A 19,529-nucleotide genomic window follows, 5' to 3' on the forward strand; every position below is an offset into this window, starting at 1 on the left:
TTCACTTTTTAGTTTTTGAACGGTGTCTAAAAAACCCTGAAGACATTTCGATTGCATTTTTTTAACCTCATTCATTGTTTAATCATTTATTTACGTATTTCATTAGTGAATTACTTAACCATTTTTCTTACTGCGACACTTGAATTTCGATTTCGAAATGGATATTATGTCTAGACCGTCGAATTGTTGGGGGTCGGGTTCGTATCATAGTTAAATATAAAAAGCAATAATCACACAACGGGTTTTTCCAGCATATTTTTTTTGAAATTATGCTAATCAAATTTTTAAAATTAACCCCTTTCTTACACTAGTTATGTTACTCTCTGACCGAGTAATATATTTTTGTGAAATCCCACACGCATCATCAAGAAATGAAACGATAAGAATATTTTATGTAAACGAACAAAGTATATAATGCACAATCATTTCGAATTCAGTGTACGACTGCGGGAAGAAAGACTTGTTACTGCAGCAGAGAAAGCTGCTGACGCAACTTCAACAGGGTCAGCATTGATATCTTCATCCGGGGATTCTCGTATTCCAGGCATTCCCCCAAGTTGTGTATTTCGGACTGGTTGACTTCGCCTGTATTGGTTCTGGATATCTCGAAGCAATAGAGTGGAAAGAGCCATATTGGCAGCAACCGGTTCGGCAACAGCTAATCCTTCCAATCCCGAATCCGAATAAGAAGCATCGTTGACACCACAGCTATAAATATTTGAACTTTATCACATATTCTGTTCTGCAACTGCTACGAATCAGCTTGGTACTTTGACACGCATAAAAACATTATTGTATACACTGTATATATAAAAATTCATACCCTCCAATGTAAGAACTGTTTTCAATGATGGCACGAGAACCTAACGGACCTTCGTGTTTAGAAATTCCGCGTCCAATCAACGAATAATTTTTTGATCGCAAAGTTTCATTCGAAGTGGGAACTAAGCTGCAAGATCTCGCTAAGCTGTGTACGATTGAAGGAATGCCTCTATCTGAATTGATCATTCCAAATACGTAATTAATTTTCGTTTCTTAGGAAATAAGAGATTTCTTACTTGGTGATAACATGCTACGCTGAATTAAGGGATTTTCAATAAGCTCATTTTGAACTAAACTTCTCAATGCTGTTAAAAATTCTTCGGCCGCTTCAGGAGGACGCCATTCAGGATTAGTCAGGGCGAAATGTATGAGAGATAGTTCAATTTTCCCATCTTCCGCCTATAGGAAAATCAAATAGAATTAATTTTAAGAAAAGAATTCAAAATGATTAAACTGAAATTTACTTCTATATCATTTTCAACAACTGGCAGAGATTCTTGAAATGAATTTCTTCTTTCATCCGATGTCTGACTTAAACCAGCATGCCACTTTGCCTGTCCATGCTTGTGTAGATCCAATTGAGCAAATGAACAAACATCGCCGACCCCAACAACCTCTACCGTAAATTGTCGCAAAAAGTCGACTATCTCCTGGGCTTTAGGTCGAAGCCCAAAATATAGAATGAATGGTGTAACTATGGGAGATATGAGCTCCTCAAGAAGATACACAGCTTTGTATTGGAACAATCTCGATAGACCTAAGCGTACCTTCAAAGTAACCAACAAAATTATCTGGCTCAAGAATCTAATAATTAGAATATCATTACCTCGTGTGTATGGGCCTTATCTTTCCATTCAGCGGGTAAGTAGTGAACTTGGGTTAAAATAGTCTCCATAAGGCTTTCAGGACACCATACAATATTTTCTTCGGGAATCAAAACTCGACAGCCTGAACCGATTTTCAAGTATAGAAAGTTAGAAGGGTGGCAAGTTTTTTGTTTTTACTTCTTAAAATAATAAATGAACAACTGGTTCTAAGTTGTGTTTTAACTTCATTTTATGAAAAATAAAGTTGAATTTAATTGTGAATGAATAAACGAAAATTTAAAATTAAGATACCAACTTACCCGCAACAACGGCACCAAGAACGGTCATTATGGTGAGCACATGCTCCACCGTAATAACGTCTTCATCGTAAACAGTCAGCAGAACTAAAACTGCCAAAATGGCACCCGCCAAGAAAGCGAAATTCCGCGCAAAGATAGCTACCAAGTTAGAAGAAAAGCCAGAAAGGTAATGAGTAGCCGGTCGATAAGCTCTACTTAGACGGGCCTAAGTAAAAATTCCATTTAACATAATATTTACAAAATTTTTGCCAAAAAATCGTACTTGTAACTCGTGATCTAGTTCATTGAAATGCCGCAAATATAATCTCCCATAAAGTGACCACCTGCGAGCGCCAAGGCTTCCGGGCTCTCTTTTCACAACTTCGGCGTAATTGAAGAAAGCATAGAGTAGTTGCCATAGCAATACCAACGGAGCCAACACGAAATTAAGGATGCCTGTAGTTAAATTTGTAAACAGCATGCATTTAGTAACGACATTTTAGCTTGAATGCCTCGACAAAAAAGTGAAACAAAACAATTACCGATATATCCAATTACTTTTGATAAATCTTTGGCCAACTCTCTTCGCTGGTTAACACTTTTGTACTCTTCACGCAAATGCCAACTGTTGTCAAAAGGAGCCCAAGGACCCCAGAATAGAAGAAATTCGATATTATACTTCAGTCCTCGACTAAGAAATAATGTTTCTCCAACAAGTGGCGCCTTAAACTTTAGTGGGAGGATGGACTTGTTGACCATTGCGACAAAGTAATTCTTAAACCTGAATTTAAAAAATGAGTATAAATACAAATATATGGAAACTACACATTTTTAAAAAAACAGTATTACTGTGTTTACCTTAATATTCGATGATAAATATCAAGTTCCGTTAGCTCGGCTTTATGAATACACATCTGGTACTCCTGCTGAGCCTTTCTTACTCTCTGTTGAACTTCGTGCCAAGTTAAGTTTTCGAGATCTTGGTCACCTGAAATTATGAAATTCTATAAATGTTGTTGCTAGTAAAGCATTAGGAGGACAATTAAATACCAATTTGTAGAGCTGATTGATAAAAACAACGAATTTCAGAATATTGAAAAAAATGGTAGATAACACCAATAAGTCGTAATATCCAGCAGAACAATGCAATAAAAATACAAATCCACATTGTTAGACTGAAAGAAGACACACATTCCCCTGGGCTTTCAACCACATCTGATAACTAAAGAAATATTTGAAAAATATTATCCCTCTAAGCTTTAATTATGTAAAACAATAAAAACTCACAGTTATTTTTGATGTGCTGTTGACTGTAAATTCATCCCTAGGGAGTTACAATGTAACCGTTAAAATTCATAATATGAAATAAACTATACTCACTACCATTTAGAAAAAAAACAATATTGTTTTAAATAAAAGAGCTATGCATGTGAAAACCAAATAAGGCACTTCCTATTGAATCTTGAAAACAACCATTACTGTTGAAATTTTATATTCAATTCAAAAGTGCTGAAAATGTCAACACTCCTCTCAAATTTGTACTAGTTTTCAAAAGGTATTTCATCTTTTGCAGATAGCAAATAAATAATAACAATGTTTAACTATACAAAAATTCAGTAATTACCTGAATAAAATTTTGTAGTTCACACATTGCAGCAAAAACGAAGAAAACCCCACTATGAATGCAAACTGTAAAAGTTCAAAACACTCCTGCAACATCATGCAGAGAAATCCATGTTGCTGATGATAAAAGTAAACACGTGAAAAAAATGAATCCAGGTCTTCTATATGATTCCACCTTGCTAAAATAATTAAAAAGATGAATTACTTGTTTAGAAAAAAATTATCAAAATCACCTACATTTATTTTCAGGAACCACATGAATCAACACAGTTTCATTGCTGTTATCTTCTTCTCCTTCAAGAAACTGACTGTGTTTTCCTGCTGAATTTTTCATCTTGATGTTTACAAATTGTTAACAGAATCCCAGAATCCTACATTCAAAAAATTGCGTAGAAATAGAAATTTCTACAGCAGTTTTAGAACAAGGTATAGCTGTCTAATGAAGTCAATGTAAACAAATTGCGTAAAATTCTTTCTTCTAGAATCTAGTCAGAAACTGGAGTAAATAAATAAAAGCAAGAGAAGTTGCAAAATATGATGCCACGTTGCCAGGTGGCATGAATCCATCTCACTTTGTCCTTTATTTTCATACAATTTTGTTTTTATTGTTATTATTTATTTAAAAATAAGTTTTAATTAAGAAATTTTTTGAATTCGAGATAAGGGATTTTATTTCCAGCAATATGAGATAATTTACAAATTTATTTGAACTCACTAACATAAACTGTATTTTCTGATTAGCTCCTACATAATTCTAAAACAGTGTTTTAAAGAGCAGAATGTGCAAATTTTCAATCAAAGAAAAACAATCAAGAGAGATGAACACCTTATTTGAAAACGAGGAATATATGTAGTGGCACCCACTGGAAATTTCATCTACGCTGGCGAAAAGTATAACAAGTTTGAACATGTTCACAATGAATCTTGACGTTCTTCTTCGTCATCCCGAAAACCACTCAGAGGATCAGATAATAAAGGGCTCTCAGAAATGGAATAATAATTCCCGTTGTACAAAACTCCGAGATCCCGCAGAATTTCACCTCGTATTGTGGCGTTGATAGTCCAACGAAAACACCGCAGATCCTCACGCTCGCGCTCCAATCGGTGAACATCGATTATTTTGGTTTTCAGTCTCTCAAGTATGACCCCAAGATCGAAAATGGTCAAGTGCTTGTGTTTTTCATTGCACAGCTGATCCGTCAGAAGAAGCAACTTCTCCGTCGTCACGCTATTCTCGTTTTCAAAATCGTCTTCCATGGTGTTGCTGCTGTCTTGCTCCATCTCCGATCCTGATGCGTTCTCCTGGTGCTGATGCTGGGATCTGGACGCGGCGAGACTAGAACGGCTCTCCACTCCATCATGAATCACATTCGTACCGTCGTCACAGAAATGAACGTGAGTAGACTTCAAAATTTTACTCATGGAATGAATTCGATGACGATGACATTCGGCACTTTGGATGGAGCGGCCTCTGTCGTGTAGTGATCCACAGTGAAATTCACATTTATTCAAATCGTGCTGGAACGCTGCTGAAGAAGCGCTTGAACGCAAAAGCTGGGGGTCTTTACTTGAGCCAGAAATTGGAACGTGATTGGCGGCTTGCGAGTCATGGGCTACTACTACATTTGAACAAGCCCCTGAAACTGCATTGCAATCCCTAAGAGTCGACTTGAAAGTCGCGCCTGCACTGGCAGTGGAAGCAGATTGTTTGACGTTAATAGGCTGACTGTCGACGATTTCCTTGTCGCTGATGGTTGCAGCAACTGAATCTTTTAGTATAGAACTAGCACCAGTCAAAGAGTGACTGGCAAACATAGGAACCTTATTGTTGTAATCAAATCTAGCATTGGGAAAGTCTTGCGAATAGGTCGGTTTGACATTGGGGTGATAGCCTCGGTCACTCCGCTGGTTCCAATGAAGGACTAACGTAATTTTATCTTGATTGTCGACAATCTTCCAAAAGGGGGGCTCATGGTAAATATTTAACGTAGTTAGGGCATCACAAACAACACGTGGAAGAAGATAAGTTTTTAAGGAACCGCCATCACTATTCTGGTCAGTAGAACCAGACGTATGTTGAACAGGCTTTGTCCAAGATTCTCCTGCTCGCAGTAGAAGAAATGCAGTGTTATCTGGAAACCACTTTAAGAATTCGTCATCATCTACATAGGTACCGTCTGTCTCTAGGACCAGGTAGACAGTTTCCTCTTTACTATAGTCTATCTTTTCACGGCCTATCAAAATTCAACAAATTTTAAAACATTAAACATAAATATTTTATTCAAAACGACAACCTTTTCGATGCAATTCTTCAAGTGACGAAGCCAAGACAAGGCGCTTTTTTATTCGTGACGCATCCCATATTTTCCAGGGTCGCCGCTCCCGAGTTTCCTTTTTTAAATTTTTTGATTGTTAACGTTAATTGAACAGAGTTATACTAGATCGGACAAAGATAAGCTTATTAGCCATTACTGTGTGAGATTCCATATGAAGGGCCTATACTGTCAAATATATTAGCTTTTATTAATCATTTAGATATTAGTAATAATGTATTACGTAAATGTTTGTTTGTTCATGCTATAATAGAAAGTGCCAGTATCTCAGACAAAATTCTCAAACAATTATCAATTAAACAGCTTTTAAATTTTCGCGTAGTCGTAATTCCATCTCGATTTGCAACATTACTTTAATTGTTAATACTTTTCTCATTAATTTTTAATTTGGAGTACCCTTCGATCGATCCATTAGAACACTCGAACTGTATGATTTCTCTTGAAATAATGATTTTGCTCGAATAAATATTTCTCCCAATAATTGAATCCGTAAAAAAATCTCATTTACAGTAAATTATGTAAGACCTATAAATGTAATCCCTTTTAAAAGAAATATATGAAAATATTTCTTTTACACAAATATAGCTCTTGAAGGAGGAACGTTTGTACATGTTGCAGATTTCAGTTCAAGAACACACAACCGCGTAAAAGTATAACGAATTCGCTAAAATGGCAAATCAATTGAATGCATACAAAAGTACGAGCATATTATAAGAATAGATATTTGCCAAAGTAACATACTTCTCTCGGCATCACGGCATCATGTTGCTCAAGATCTGCTATACTTCAAAAGTCTCAATACATACGTATTTGAATGACTCAAGTTGAGGGGAGGGTGTCGCAATTATAAGCAATGACTATTACTTTTCAAAATGGATCACTAATGTTGCACATTATATGGGAAATATTGAAGAATTGTTTAAGACGCCATTTTTGTAGCAACGAGAAGAACTAGTCGACAACTAAGTCTGCAACTGATTGCGCAGACGCGCAATTCTTAAAACGATTCCGAGTACGGCAAGGAAGCCGTTCATGTGACACATTTCATGGATTGTTAATGGGTAATAGTCATCCTTAATACCATGGCAAACAGCTTTAGTAATGCGCACATTACTAAAGTAATATCTAATATGAAAAATATGACGACATTAAAATCAAGAAATCGATAAAAAAGTACCAATTACGTCAATCATTAAAAATCTCTTGATTGTACATTTTTCTGCAAGAATCGATTGTTAATTAGATTATTGCGAAATCACGATAACATGTCTAATTCCATCGCAGTTTTATAATACCTTTTTTTAAAAACACGCCACTGGCCTTCGAGACTTCCTGTGATTTGAAAAGAATCAATGCAATGATAAACTCACAACAATTAATAAAGTACAAAAATGTATTGAAACATGAATAGCCTTACTTTCAATACATTTTATGACAATCAATGTTTCCATCAATCCATTGGAGCACTTAACACAGCAAATCAATCTACTTAAAAATAATTAAAAAAAAAACTTTATGCTGATAATCTCAAATTGCCATATTATGTTCAAAAAAGAGGAAAAGGAACATTCAAACATACCTGACTGTTTTGATGCAAACCACATGACAAGTCTATTTTTGAATGTCTTGTTTTACTTATGATTCAAATCGCTTCACGGAAGTTGCCAAAGTATCTGAATTGCAAATATGTTTGGAGAATCACTTGTGAATTGCTCCCTGTCTGATTATTGGTAGAAAGTAGAAACACATGTGCAATTTCAGTAGTTGAAAGTTTTGGACAGTACCGTAATATGCATATGATTTACTCTGGTCCTTAACGAGGTTTTTTGTAGCAGTGTTTAGGCCCATTGCAAAGTAACCAGTATGTTTTTCAATTCCAATTGTGAACCTGAAAAAATGGAAATAAAAAAAATACATCGCAAAATAAATTCCTACAATTACAAATCCAAATATAACATGCTATCTGGTCGCTATCTCTTCAGTTAAATAATATGACAATGCTTTTAAAAACTGAAACTTTGAATTATAACCATTCTAGAAACGATAATGAAGAGTTAAAAAAAAACTCTTGACACTTGAGAACTGACGAGTGACGACTGATACGCTGGAAGCTGGAAACTGGAATGCTGGATCACTGGATGAAGTATCCAACGGGACAACATCACGGACGAAAAAATCAAAACAATAAACAAATGACACACGCCACACGCAATAATATTCCTAGTTGACTTTCTGCCTCCATGATTCCCCTATTTGTAGAGTCAAAATCATTTTTACCCTCAAACCTATTTACAATAAGTGATTTTTCTTCATGAACATTGTATTTACTATTGAGTAGAACAAGTAGCAAAAACCACTCCGCAAAATAAATTGGTTTACTATTTTAAAAATGATTTAAATATAGATTTTTTTTCTTTTCATTCTCATAGTACTTACAACAATAATTGTAATATCAGTAGAGCTCATTTAAAGTTACAGTTTTTTAAGTTGTATCGTCCTCGCACCCCGTTTTCGGCTAGGATGTTCGTGCTTAATTCAATCATTGATGCGAATCGCGATCCTGTTCAATAGGAATGTCAGTCGGACAATAATTTTTCTGTTGTCTGTTGTCCTAAATGTCATTAAAAGAAAACAGGAATATAAAAAACTGCATAACAAAAAAATATATATAAATCACGTTATATGAGTGTATGGATAGCCAACTACGAGAATCCTAGAGCATCCATTTCAATCAATTGAGTTCCAAACTCTTACTATATAACATTGTAGGCCTATTGCATAATAATAAGTGATGTTTCAGTTCCCCACTATTAACCGCAGCATAAATGGATGAATAATGTTTTAAAAATTAGGCTGTAGTGTAGATGCACTTTGCAGCCAAACCGTTATAATAGCAGCCCAATAACTGTTCAGCGAAAAACGAGAAGCATTCGACATGAAAACCGGTTAACTTTCTAGACTTTTACCGACTTGTAACGAAGAGAGCATAATATGTAGTAAAGGGAAACGCAGCATAGCTCAGAATGGACATATTCCTGTTTTGTTGGATTGAGAATCAAATTAGCTTTCATTTCTAAACAAGTTTGATTTCGTACTTCCTATACGTCTGTTGAGCAACTCAGAAAACGGGTTCACAATCCCTTAATATTGAGATTGAATGCCAGACAGTGGCCTATATAAAGAAAAGGGGTCCTGTCACCCGCGAGTCAGTTGGTTTCGCGGATTACTAGTTTACACGCTGCTGTTTGAGGGTTGTGCGTACGTATGAATAACCCTTACCTCTTCAAATAACGAACCGAATTTTATTGACTCCCATTCTCATCAGCTTCTTTTTATTACTCAATTAGGTTTTGGCAAAAGAAAAATGTTTGCCGCCGTGAAGGATTTCATCGACGGTTATAATGATTTGATGATCAACAGGCGAGGTAGGTCATTTGTGTCTTGATTTATTTTAACATTATTTGCTGATTTTCTTTTTTAAAGATCCTAGGGTGGACGGATGGTTCTTAATGAGTTCATTTTTCCCAACCCTGATCATCTGCTCTTGCTACATCTATTTCGTCAAATCCTTGGGACCGAGGCTAATGCGCGATCGGAAACCCTTCGAGCTCCGTTCCGCCATCATCATTTATAATGTCATTCAAGTTCTCGCCAGTATTTACTTGGTGTACAAGGTATGAAAATCTCTATAACCTTTGACCATTTCCTTACTGGGCGACAATTTCATTTGATTTTACTTCCTTTTTTCTCTTTTCTCTGTCATTTCGACTCTTCCGCTAATTCAGGGTCTGGTTCACGCCTGGCTGTTCCGCTACAGCCTCCGCTGCCAACCGGTCGACTATTCCGACGATCCCGACGAGTTGATTGTTGCCCAAATGTGTTGGTGGTATTACTTTTGCAAATTCACCGAGTTTCTGGATACGGTTTTCTTCGTCCTGCGGAAAAAGTTTGATCAAATCACCAACCTCCACGTCATTCACCATAGCATCATGCCGGCCGTCTGTTGGTGGGGTGTCAAGTTTGCCGCTGGTGGTCACGGTACATTCTTTGGAATGCTGAACTCGTTCGTTCACATTATCATGTACACCTACTACTTATTCTCCTCAATGGGACCGAAATATCAGAAATATTTGTGGTGGAAGAAGCATCTGACCTCGATGCAAATGATTCAGTTCGTTGCAGTTTTCATACATTCAGCTCAGCTTTTCTTCATCGACTGCAATTACCCCAAGATTCTGGCTTACGCAATGTGTTTCAACGCTCTCATGTTCTTGAGCCTCTTCTCAAACTTCTACATTCAGGTATGAGGAAAAGATAATTTGATGAATTGGAATTAGCAGGTTTTGTTAAACATCCGTTTCATTCCGCAGGCTTATATCAAACGCCGTCGTTTGCCTACGGTAAAGAAAGAAGATGACGCTGCCAATGGAAAGACTAAAGTGACAAGTCAAAAGGCCGAAAAAGAAAAACGCGGTGTCGGAAAGATGATCACCAACATTATGACCAACACATCAAACGCCTGTTATATCGGACAGAATGGTCTCTATCAATCAGCTGATAAAGCGAAATCAAACGGATCCTCTAGCGAAAAGAAGAAACACATGTAAAAGTGCTTTATTCGTATGCAATTCTTACTTTTGTAAAAGGAAATTGCCAAGTTCTGCTCATCTGTTTCAAACGTTTGATTCATATTATTGTTTCAAGTAATTGAATTATTCGTTACTTATTTGTTGTACATAACGAACTTGTGGCCCCTTATTTAGTTACCAAAAATTATAGGCTCTTGTTCCTAGATGAAGAATCTTGCTCGACATGAAGAAAGAAAACATACACGTGTAAAGATTTTTACAACGGGATTGTCAGTATGATTATTAGACTCATGGCAGCACGTTTATAATGAAACGTTTTTTTAAAATACAAGCAGATTCAATATCAGAGTATATGTAAATTTGTATAAATTATTTGTTTCCCAACAAGTGAGTCCTATTTTGTTAAGAAGAACCGTTGATGAAAATGTAGGACCATGGCATTTTGAAAAAAATAACGTTAAAACCTGTTAATGCTCACAGTACTTCCGTAAGTATTGGACAGGCTAAAATGCGCAACACTACTGCTATATCGTTGTATAAGGAATACCAGAATTTCCTTTTAGAACAAATATGTCGCGACTGATGTGTTTAATTAAATTGAGTATTCAACGTTTTCCGGCTAACAAACAGATATGGTCAGGTGCGTTTCTTTGCCCGCTCACATTCGTTTTGGAAGTGAGTGTATACTCTCAAATCGAATGGGGAAATGAGGCCACAGACTTCTGAATTCGATTAACGAGTTCTCCATTCACACTGGTTTCTTCGAAACAGACACAGTAAGCGGCCTACTCACATACATCTTAATCGCTGAATGGGATCAAGTAAATCGATTTCTGGATTCTTCTCTTAAAAGAAGTTAAATAAAGGAAGTAAAATCAAATACATTATTATGTTATCACATAAGTTCACTCTAATGGCGGGGAAGAACCCAGATTCTCCCCTTGAAACTATTATTTGTTTTTATTTTTTAACTTCTCAACGTCTAAATCTTCCCCGGTTTTAAGTAACATTGAATGTTTTTTTTACTGCGTATTGTACGTTACATTTTGCCCTGCATTCTGCGAGATCCACAACTGGGATGGCATGTGGCCTACATTAAGTGAACCGGATCAAAGCTATATAGTCTAAACCGTTGAATCAACGATGGAATATAACCTAAACTGGTCGGCGTCAGGTTGAAGTTGTGCACGAAGCAAATTCTGCGGTGATGCCCCTAACAATGTCTGCCAAATATCTCTCAATTATTGCATTTCTGACGACATGTTCACGAGAAATAAAAATTATAGTTATTAAATTAACGAGGTCTGCACACTTTTAAGTATTTCGGCATTTTTACGTGTTACGCACAAAATTTTAATTAATGGCGAAATCTTTGTTCCTTAATTCCAAACAGGTGCTACTGTGTATTCATAATTTAAAATTTGCATCAATGAAGCTGCAATTTCCATCAACTTGACTTCATCATCAATGTTCGAAGAAAGTTTCCCAAGGAGCAGTTGCGCAATAAATTTCGCTCCATCCACCAATAAAATAAATAAAACTTTCCTTTTCTTGAATATTTAGATTCGTTAGAATAGATAGACCCCGTTCCCTAGTTTAAACAACTCCCTTCTCTAACTAAAAAGAAAAAAACAGCCTCCTCAAAAAATTAAAATTTTATTTTGAACCACTTATTCAATGGAGGATTGCTTGTTAAGACTTGAATTTCAGCGATCCGAAAATTTCCTCTAGTTTATTCTGCCTGAAAACATTTGGAGAACTCGTTTCAAACCTGATTCTCCCCTACACACACGTAAAAACAAAAAAAAAACGTTACACTTATCCACAAAAAGTTTTCTGAATAGTTTCCATGTCTGGAGATCTTGTTCAAAGCACATCTGACAAGCTTTCTAACTTATATAACGGAACTTTCCTTTTTCTAGACCGTATTCAAATAGCCAATGTTAAAATTAGGGCACAGCTTTTATAACTAATAATCAACTTGCGCCTTATAGCGCTATTCAATCGAATTCAATCACACAGGCGCAATAAATAGAGGTTTGTACTGTATTCTCCCATGATTATTATGATGTAACATTCATTAAATTTTATGCGATAACGTAGCTATGACAATTGAACGTGATAGTTTTTTCTAATTCGAAAATGGTGTCAGATTTCTTGTCCGTCTGTTGGTAACAGACGTTGACCGGAGGCGTTGGGTCATGTCACGATGCAACATAGTTCCGGTACATTAAGCGCATACCACCATGAATATCAAAAATTGGTATCAGGCAGGGATTTCACTTTTAAAAAAACACCCTTTAGCCGTGAGGTCAGCAGGAGAAGAAAGTTTTGAATTTGAAAAGACCTCAAATCATCTGATTGGAAATCTAAGCCGCTTTTCTTTTATTCCCTTTTTTATTTTTAAGGGTAGGGATAAAGAAAGTAGGGTTGGCTCAGCTGAAAATGACTGCAATTAAGAATATTAAGAATTTTACAACTTCAAAAGCTGGTGTAAAATTATGAAAACTCATAAAATGATGATCCTGAGAGAAAATAACGATCCTTGATTATGCGTTTTACAGCAAACTGGACGAATAAGAAAATCAAACCAATTTAATGAGGAACAACTGGAGATACTCTATAGGACTATTTACGTCGTTCCAAATATAGTCTTCGAGATATTTAGAGAAAAAACGCGAATTTACGTGATGTTTTCACTCAATTATTGTGCAAAGCTATAGAATATTCACTGATTGTGTTCCAGTTTTTAGTCCCAAAAGGGATTGCCGGTTCTTTTGCGTCGTATTGAAAAGGAAACATCGACCGAAATTCATTTCTAAAATAGAGTTGCTTAATGCTTAGCGAGTATAACTAATAATAGCTGTGGTCCTGATGCTATTTCTGCGCGAATTCAAATGGTTAATTTCTAAAAATAAAATGATTAAAATATCCAAAAGTAGTGACACGTGCATGAACCTCGACCGCACATTGGAATGCTATTTTAAACGAAACCGGTGGCTGTAAGCAGCTAGAAATGAACGTTTGATTAACAACGGCGAAAAAAAAAAAAAAAAACTTCGAATGTACAAATATTATTTAAAATCATTTGCTCGCTCGTTTTCAATCATCAAAATATCCCTAGGAATGACGAAACGTCTCAAAATTTAGTTTTAAGAAAATTTAAAAATCTCCTTTACAGTTGCTCAATTTTCTAACTAGCGAACAGGAGTGTCCGGTCAAACAGTATAACAAGAAAAGGAGAAAATAAATAAAGTTGAAAAAACTACCACTAGATGGTGGTTCGAAAGTATAGCTTTTAATTAAGTTAATTGAGATTTTCGTTTTACGATTTGTAGAGGGCAAAGCCCAGTCAAAATTCCGCGTAACTAGGGTTGGGTTTACGTAACAAGTTTAGAGGCAGTGAACTCGATTAAAGAGAATCAGCTTTATCCCAACTTTTAAATTATTGGATAATTATTTGCTAACAGGACCCGCGTTTTTCGTTTCAAAAGTGGCGCCACCACCAAAATTAATTTTTCTTTAATTCAATTCACACTTAACTAATCTAAATATCTGTACCTGAAAACCCTCTTCAGACGCATCTTTAACAACACATTCTATAACAATTTGACTATTTGAATAAACTACATGTTTAAAAGTTGAGTAGGCTAAAGCAAAATAGGTAAAAACTGCAATAGGTCTTCCATTCGAATTAAACTAATGGAGTTACGAGCTACTTACGTCAATCAAATTATTTAAAAATAGCTAACTTGCGTTGATTCTATGATGTTTACTGCAGAAAAATAAATTGTCCAATTGAGCAAAGAAATTGGCTAATAGACACACTAGTAGGTCTAAACGGAGGGTTGTGCGGATTATCTAAAAGTTTTCCAACAAGGTCCTGAAACAACCTTGAAGAAAAAGACGAGTGTCCTTGTAAGGATGAGCAGTAGCAGGTAGTGGCAAAAACCTTTAGATGACCATGTTTCTTCTGAGAGTGGTGATACTTGACCTTGTGCATTTTTATCTTCCTCCTTTAATGTGGAACACATGTCTCTCTCACTTCTCGGAAGACGCAATTGTATGGCGAGCGAGGTCATCCAGTCTATACTCTCTTCCTCTTCATTTATTCGCCCAGCCCGTTTTCAAAGAAACCGCGCAAGGTCAGCTCTTCCGGTCATCAACCCTTTTTTTAAAAATATTTCACTCGGAGCAATACGTCATTACAATTTGCCAGTTTCATTCGTGTTAACATTAACAAACGTGAAATTTGAAGTAAGAATTTCAAACTAGAAATAACCAAAATCGGCTCCTGATATTTCTCCAAAGTAGTTGGGCACAACTGGGTACAGGGCGATATCCATCTGCCGCCTGGGTATTCCCCAGACACCCAAAAGGGTTTTTCCAGGAACCACACGAGTTTTACTTCTCATTGAATTCGTCCTACCGACTAAAATAGAGAGAAGATTTGCTCAGAAAAAGAATCGCATCTTGGTCACATTTTCTCGGAAAGGTCATTGGTTAGCCAAGGATTTCTCAGAACGGAACTGGTGCCTGGAAATACTCAATTTCTACGTAGAAATTTGAAAATGGCAGTGGGAAAATCAACGACAAAATCAATTTTTTTTTATTTCATTGTAGAACAAAAGACAATTTTAGAGATGCAACATAATAAGCATCAAGGGGAAAAACAGGTTCATGAATTAATTATAGACTTAACTTGATTTAAGGACTTTGAGCGCCAGTTTGATATCGCTTGGACATGCGCAGCTTCTTGGGCACGTACGTGAAATCATCTTCCAACGATTCCTGATTGAGAGACGAACGATAAAGATCAACCATCTGCCACGGGCGTTTGTGTCCTGATGCACAGGCGTGATCCGACACGGATGAATCCATATCGGAATTAAGTTCATGACTACTCTGACTAGCATCGGCGAACGTTGGCGATTCGTTACTTTGGCGCAGGGCTGATAAATGTCCAATCGACCAGTGATTAGACGAGGTGGTAACGACACACGACGACGTTGGCACATTCACATCCTGTCCGGTACAGTAAAGAAAGCCAGGCCGTGTTTTAGGCAATTCTTCTTTGATACCGAGTATGACATCAATGGCGTGACGAAGAGGAACTTCTCTAGCGACTGTCGACGATTCAAACTTCGTTTCCTGGCAATCGTAACTCCATCGGCGAGCTTGTTGGGCTGGCGGATCGCCTACAGTGTTGACTGGCGGATTAAACATCTGAGAAGGATAAGCGTCGTAGGGAGAGTGATAGATCCATTGCATCACCTCTCCATCGTTGGCCGGTTGACTGAGTAGACTGGCGAGAATAGGATTGTGATCCCGCGATGGCGGAGGAACGCAAAAAGATTTGCTCGAATCATCAGCTTGATAAAAATCTTCCGGAGACGAGCGATCGTGTTGTTGGCCAGACGATGATGGCGAAGAAGTGGAATACTTGTCGCCACTTTCGTGAATCTTCATGTGTCGTTCCAGGTTACTTTTATGCGAAGTGGCGTAATCGCAGAGACTGCACGTGAATTCTTTGAAACCGGAATGGACGGCGTGATGGCGTCGCAGTAAAGCTCGACGGCAAAAGACTCGAGAACAAATGGTACAAATGTATCTGCATCGAGATAACATTTTAAAATAAATAGGCATTAAGTTAATGAGTGTGAAATTACCCATGGCGATGATAGGCTGCCGTGTGATGTCGCAGTGCCGCCTTGTTGGCAAAACGACTGCCACAACATTCGAGCACGGCGGTGCTCTGTTCGTGCATCGTCGCCGTGTGACGCTTCAAATTATTGCGCCTGTCGGTTCGGTATGGGCATAACGTGCAGGCAAATAATCGTTTCTCCTGTATCGAACTTCTTTCCTCTCTTAAATAAACTTCTAGCAACTCGGATTGGGCCATGACCTATCGAAAACAACTTATTATTGGCGATTCACAGGCAACACGTGTTTCACTCGTCTCAACAATAATTGACAACATGAAAAATTCCACTAAATTATAAAATGCTCACCTGCAGTGGCGTGCAATTAAATAACTAGACACTTGAACTTGTTCAACATCAACTGGAGTAGAGAATGATAATAAATCCTTTTGGGAAGCGCTACGAGAGACTGTGAGCGACTGTCTTGAAACGTTCGATAGCGTTGAATGTATAGTTTCAACTCTCCTCCTTCCTCGCCCTCCCTCCTCTCTATTATTCCCAACTCTACAAAATAGTGACCCTACCCCTGCGAGTTGCATTACTCCCCAAAGAATTGCGACGAGATTCTGCATTTTTTCGACAAGAAACGGAGCAACACGACCCCCCAAAAAGGTCAGACGACGAACAAAAAGTTATATGAATAATTTTTAAGAAAATTTTTGTTGTTTTAGAAAACTTTTTTGTTTTTAAAAAAATGGTTAGTAGACACGTTCGGATTAACTGCCGATTCCGATTATTCGTAATGGGATTCTAGGGGTTTGATTTTCATTTCATTTATTTAAATTTCTTTTTTCTTTTCTCGGGTAATTGTTTTGTAATTTTCTTGGAATATTTCCGCCCTCGTTATGATGACTGGTGTGTCTACCGTTTTCGACGAACAAATCGGTTGAATTGACCTTGAAAAACATAATTTTTTGATCAAGGCCTTTTTTCTTATGTTTTCTTGGGGTAAAGTTTTGTCCCGTTTAGTTTCGTTTGTTGGGGGGGAAGGGATGGAAAAAACTGAGATGGATGACCTTTCGCAAATGTGTCGCATGTTGTACGTCTGGCCGAACCCGTACAACGAGAGAAAAAACCCAGTTATCCTTTACGAGGTTTTCTATTAGTGTAATTCTTTTAGAGTTCCACATTAATCATTAAATCACTTGTAGCATTTAGGATGGCTAAACCGACTGTCTTTTTTGTACCGTCGCAAAACTCCTTGTTAACGAAATTAACTTATTTTTAGGGAAGTTAGTGTGTAACTGATTAATATGATTTAATTTGTTCAATTAATTGAATTTAAAGCTCTGAACTTGGTATTTTCATGACTGATGACTTTTCTATTTAAATACGAATAATAATACCATGATACGAATAATTTTAACTATTCTTTTTTTAGACATGTTTAATTACTACTAACTAAAAAAAAAATTCAAGATTTTTGATTTATCGAAAGCCCTACTGTAATTTGCGGAATTAATTTCACTGCACATTTATATATGATGACTCAAATTTCACGTTTGTCAAACAGATGTTAAACACAGAAGTAATAACATTTCCTTCAGTTTTGCACAGTTATCATTCATTTTTTCAAAAACATTGCTACTTAAAATTTTATTATACAAATTGTTATCAAGTTTTTGGTTCAATAACAGCTCACTAAGTTTTCTTGAATGTTCTTTATCAATGGTGATGTTTTGAAAGTCTAACCTTTCTATTTGACCATTTTGCACCACAATACTTAGTTCTGGCGACTGCTCACCTAATGGCCAACAAACAACGAACGAAGGTGTTTTCCCGTAAGTCCAATGCCAGTTTGAAAAAGACAGTTTTAACATGTCTATGCCTAATATTCAATAGAATTAAGTTATATCGTAAATCATTCTGAGTATTAAAATTACCGGGGAATTTTTCTTCAGATGGCTCCACAAAATTTAAACCCTCAAATTGTGAAGAAGAATTTCTTATGTAGTAATTTCCCAAGACCTGTATTATCTCATCAACTGAAATCTGGGAACAGATTGATTTCAGATTCAAAGTTGGAGACCGAACACTGGGTGTAGAATTACTCTTTATTCCTAGCTAAAATACCAAAATAAAAAATAAATTATGATTCATATAAATGAGTGCACACTTCTTAGTATAATACCTGATCAACCTTCAACATGTGGTGAAGCTTTGTTGAGTCAACATCAACAAGAAGAGTACTATAACAATTACCAAATACTCATTATAGAATATTTAGTTGATCATGACTAAGTGATTTTGAAATATCTCACACCAATGATGATATGCATTCTTATGCCCAAGCTTGGATGCAGTTCCAGACACTTTATAACTATTGAGCAGGATATCTTCCCTTGGGGAAATTGTTAGATCCAAATTCCAATTGCACTTCATCGATTGGCAGATGTTTTCAAGATTGGACTTTCGGTTATATCTAGCTCTAGATGAGAAAAAAGAGCAATTCAAATTTCCTGTGTCATGATATACAGTACCACCTGTGAATGTAAATAGGAATAGTAATTACTTATTATATAATACAACAATCTTTAAATATGCAGTATATTCACCTCCACTATTTCGACGTGACAAGAAAACACCATTTTCCGACATGTTTTTTAGATTTACTTCCACCCATGGATTTTGATGTCTACCAATAACCACACTATTGTAAGTACAATTTAATTACTGTAGAGTATTTTCATAGGTATTTATAAAGTAAATTAATCACAAACCATGGAGTATTCACCCACATGAAAAGGAGGGACTGTGTTTCAAAATCAAAATTTTTGTACAACCAATCTTCTATTGCTAGATTTTCAAAAATGTTGGTACTTTTTGAAACAAATACCAGTTTTTTTGAAACATCATTGTGAAAGCTCTGACTTGCAATTGTGCTAAGTTTCATATTTCTCAAAATTATAGTTTTCCCTTGACGAAATTGCCGGAAAAAACATATTTGTCGATAACGAAGATATGTCATAGTACTATTTGTTATTGGTATGCACTCAGTGGAAATGTGAATATTTTCAAAAAGAAATTTAAAACATCCATTAAAGATTGTTTGTACTCAGCAGAAGACAGCACTTCAGTTTTCTAATAATATTAACCCATCCCCATCTAAACAGGTGCGTTCATGTTCATGTCACATCCTGTATACAATGTATGGCCCACAAGGTTTTTGCAGTTTGTCCTTTTTGGCAACTACCTTAGTGCTGACAGTATTACCCATCGTGCGTCACCTAGCGACGGAATGCAATACGGGTAATATTTGGAACAGCTTAATGTAAATTACTTTGTACATAAATTAAAGAAACAATTAAATTTCTTTTCTCTTTCGTTCCTTTTTTATTTTATTCCTCCATAAACT

At 36.4% G+C, this 19,529-nt stretch overlaps 5 protein-coding genes across 8 annotated transcripts; 1 reads left to right on the plus strand and 4 right to left on the minus strand.

The window, feature by feature from the left end:
• Positions 1-311: 311 nt before the first annotated feature.
• Positions 312-4,089, minus strand: LOC124194345 (autophagy-related protein 9A-like). The gene is made up of 13 exons (XM_046588494.1): positions 3,788-4,089; positions 3,552-3,729; positions 3,215-3,251; positions 2,978-3,149; positions 2,786-2,915; positions 2,470-2,708; positions 2,211-2,383; positions 1,949-2,153; positions 1,649-1,770; positions 1,287-1,589; positions 1,059-1,221; positions 824-995; positions 312-708 (listed from the first exon to the last, which is right to left on the minus strand). The coding sequence occupies exons 1-13, from the start codon at positions 3,882-3,884 to the stop codon at positions 423-425; spliced, it is 2,277 nt and encodes a 758-aa protein (XP_046444450.1). The 5' UTR covers positions 3,885-4,089; the 3' UTR covers positions 312-422.
• Positions 4,090-4,203: 114 nt separating this feature from the next.
• Positions 4,204-7,165, minus strand: LOC124194405. 2 transcript variants are annotated; one of them, XM_046588593.1, is made up of 3 exons: positions 6,625-7,165; positions 5,845-5,941; positions 4,204-5,784 (listed from the first exon to the last, which is right to left on the minus strand). In XM_046588593.1, the coding sequence occupies exons 1-3, from the start codon at positions 6,634-6,636 to the stop codon at positions 4,463-4,465; spliced, it is 1,431 nt and encodes a 476-aa protein (XP_046444549.1). In that variant the 5' UTR covers positions 6,637-7,165; the 3' UTR covers positions 4,204-4,462. The 2 variants fall into 2 exon arrangements, with proteins under 2 accessions (XP_046444549.1, XP_046444544.1); XM_046588588.1 differs by lacking the exon at positions 6,625-7,165 and adding an exon at positions 6,023-6,176.
• A 1,824-nt stretch (positions 7,166-8,989) lies between these two features.
• LOC124194423 (elongation of very long chain fatty acids protein-like) lies at positions 8,990-10,730 on the plus strand. Of its 2 annotated transcripts, none has more exons than XM_046588604.1 (5): positions 8,990-9,141; positions 9,231-9,308; positions 9,367-9,557; positions 9,669-10,184; positions 10,254-10,730. In XM_046588604.1, exons 2-5 carry the CDS (start codon positions 9,248-9,250, stop codon positions 10,488-10,490), a joined length of 1,005 nt encoding a protein of 334 aa, XP_046444560.1. In that variant the 5' UTR covers positions 8,990-9,141; positions 9,231-9,247; the 3' UTR covers positions 10,491-10,730. The 2 variants fall into 2 exon arrangements, with proteins under 2 accessions (XP_046444560.1, XP_046444568.1); XM_046588612.1 differs by having other exon boundaries at positions 9,092-9,145.
• A 4,330-nt stretch (positions 10,731-15,060) lies between these two features.
• On the minus strand, positions 15,061-16,645 carry LOC124194435 (zinc finger and BTB domain-containing protein 24-like). Its single transcript, XM_046588622.1, has 3 exons — positions 16,484-16,645; positions 16,142-16,377; positions 15,061-16,083 (listed from the first exon to the last, which is right to left on the minus strand). Exons 2-3 carry the CDS (start codon positions 16,372-16,374, stop codon positions 15,180-15,182), a joined length of 1,137 nt encoding a protein of 378 aa, XP_046444578.1. The 5' UTR covers positions 16,375-16,377; positions 16,484-16,645; the 3' UTR covers positions 15,061-15,179.
• A 702-nt stretch (positions 16,646-17,347) lies between these two features.
• Positions 17,348-19,329, minus strand: LOC124194449 (lipoyltransferase 1, mitochondrial-like). Of its 2 annotated transcripts, none has more exons than XM_046588668.1 (6): positions 18,913-19,326; positions 18,730-18,824; positions 18,438-18,657; positions 18,306-18,363; positions 18,058-18,238; positions 17,348-18,002 (listed from the first exon to the last, which is right to left on the minus strand). In XM_046588668.1, exons 1-6 carry the CDS (start codon positions 19,140-19,142, stop codon positions 17,680-17,682), a joined length of 1,107 nt encoding a protein of 368 aa, XP_046444624.1. In that variant the 5' UTR covers positions 19,143-19,326; the 3' UTR covers positions 17,348-17,679. The 2 variants fall into 2 exon arrangements, with proteins under 2 accessions (XP_046444624.1, XP_046444620.1); XM_046588664.1 differs by having other exon boundaries at positions 17,357-18,002; positions 18,895-19,329.
• Between the last annotated feature and the right edge of the window lie 200 nt (positions 19,330-19,529).

Source organism: Daphnia pulex, chromosome 1 (genome assembly GCF_021134715.1).
Source record: "Daphnia pulex isolate KAP4 chromosome 1, ASM2113471v1".
NCBI classification, from domain to species: domain Eukaryota; kingdom Metazoa; phylum Arthropoda; class Branchiopoda; order Diplostraca; family Daphniidae; genus Daphnia; species Daphnia pulex.

Bases quoted from the DNA above. Each gene is read 5' to 3' on its own strand.
- LOC124194345 (XM_046588494.1), bottom strand. From the start codon at position 3,884: ATGAAAAATTCAGCAGGAAAACACAGTCAGTTTCTTGAAGGAGAAGAA. The intron at 3,730-3,787 runs GTAGGTGATTTT...TAATTATTTTAG, and splicing joins TGTGGTTCCTGAAAATAAAT to CAAGGTGGAATCATATAGAA. The intron at 2,154-2,210 runs GTACGATTTTTT...ATTTTTACTTAG, and splicing joins AACTAGATCACGAGTTACAA to GCCCGTCTAAGTAGAGCTTA.
- LOC124194405 (XM_046588588.1), bottom strand. The intron at 5,785-5,844 runs GTTGTCGTTTTG...GAATTTTGATAG, and splicing joins TGAAGAATTGCATCGAAAAG to GCCGTGAAAAGATAGACTAT.
- LOC124194423 (XM_046588604.1), top strand. From the start codon at position 9,248: ATGTTTGCCGCCGTGAAGGATTTCATCGACGGTTATAATGATTTGATG. The intron at 9,309-9,366 runs GTAGGTCATTTG...TCTTTTTTAAAG, and splicing joins TTTGATGATCAACAGGCGAG to ATCCTAGGGTGGACGGATGG. The intron at 9,558-9,668 runs GTATGAAAATCT...CCGCTAATTCAG, and splicing joins GTATTTACTTGGTGTACAAG to GGTCTGGTTCACGCCTGGCT.
- LOC124194435 (XM_046588622.1), bottom strand. From the start codon at position 16,374: ATGGCCCAATCCGAGTTGCTAGAAGTTTATTTAAGAGAGGAAAGAAGT. The intron at 16,084-16,141 runs GTAATTTCACAC...ATCTCGATGCAG, and splicing joins GCAGCCTATCATCGCCATGG to ATACATTTGTACCATTTGTT.
- LOC124194449 (XM_046588664.1), bottom strand. From the start codon at position 19,142: ATGACATATCTTCGTTATCGACAAATATGTTTTTTCCGGCAATTTCGT. The intron at 18,658-18,729 runs GTGAATATACTG...TTACATTCACAG, and splicing joins GTCACGTCGAAATAGTGGAG to GTGGTACTGTATATCATGAC. The intron at 18,364-18,437 runs GTGTGAGATATT...TAATTGTTATAG, and splicing joins AAGAATGCATATCATCATTG to TACTCTTCTTGTTGATGTTG.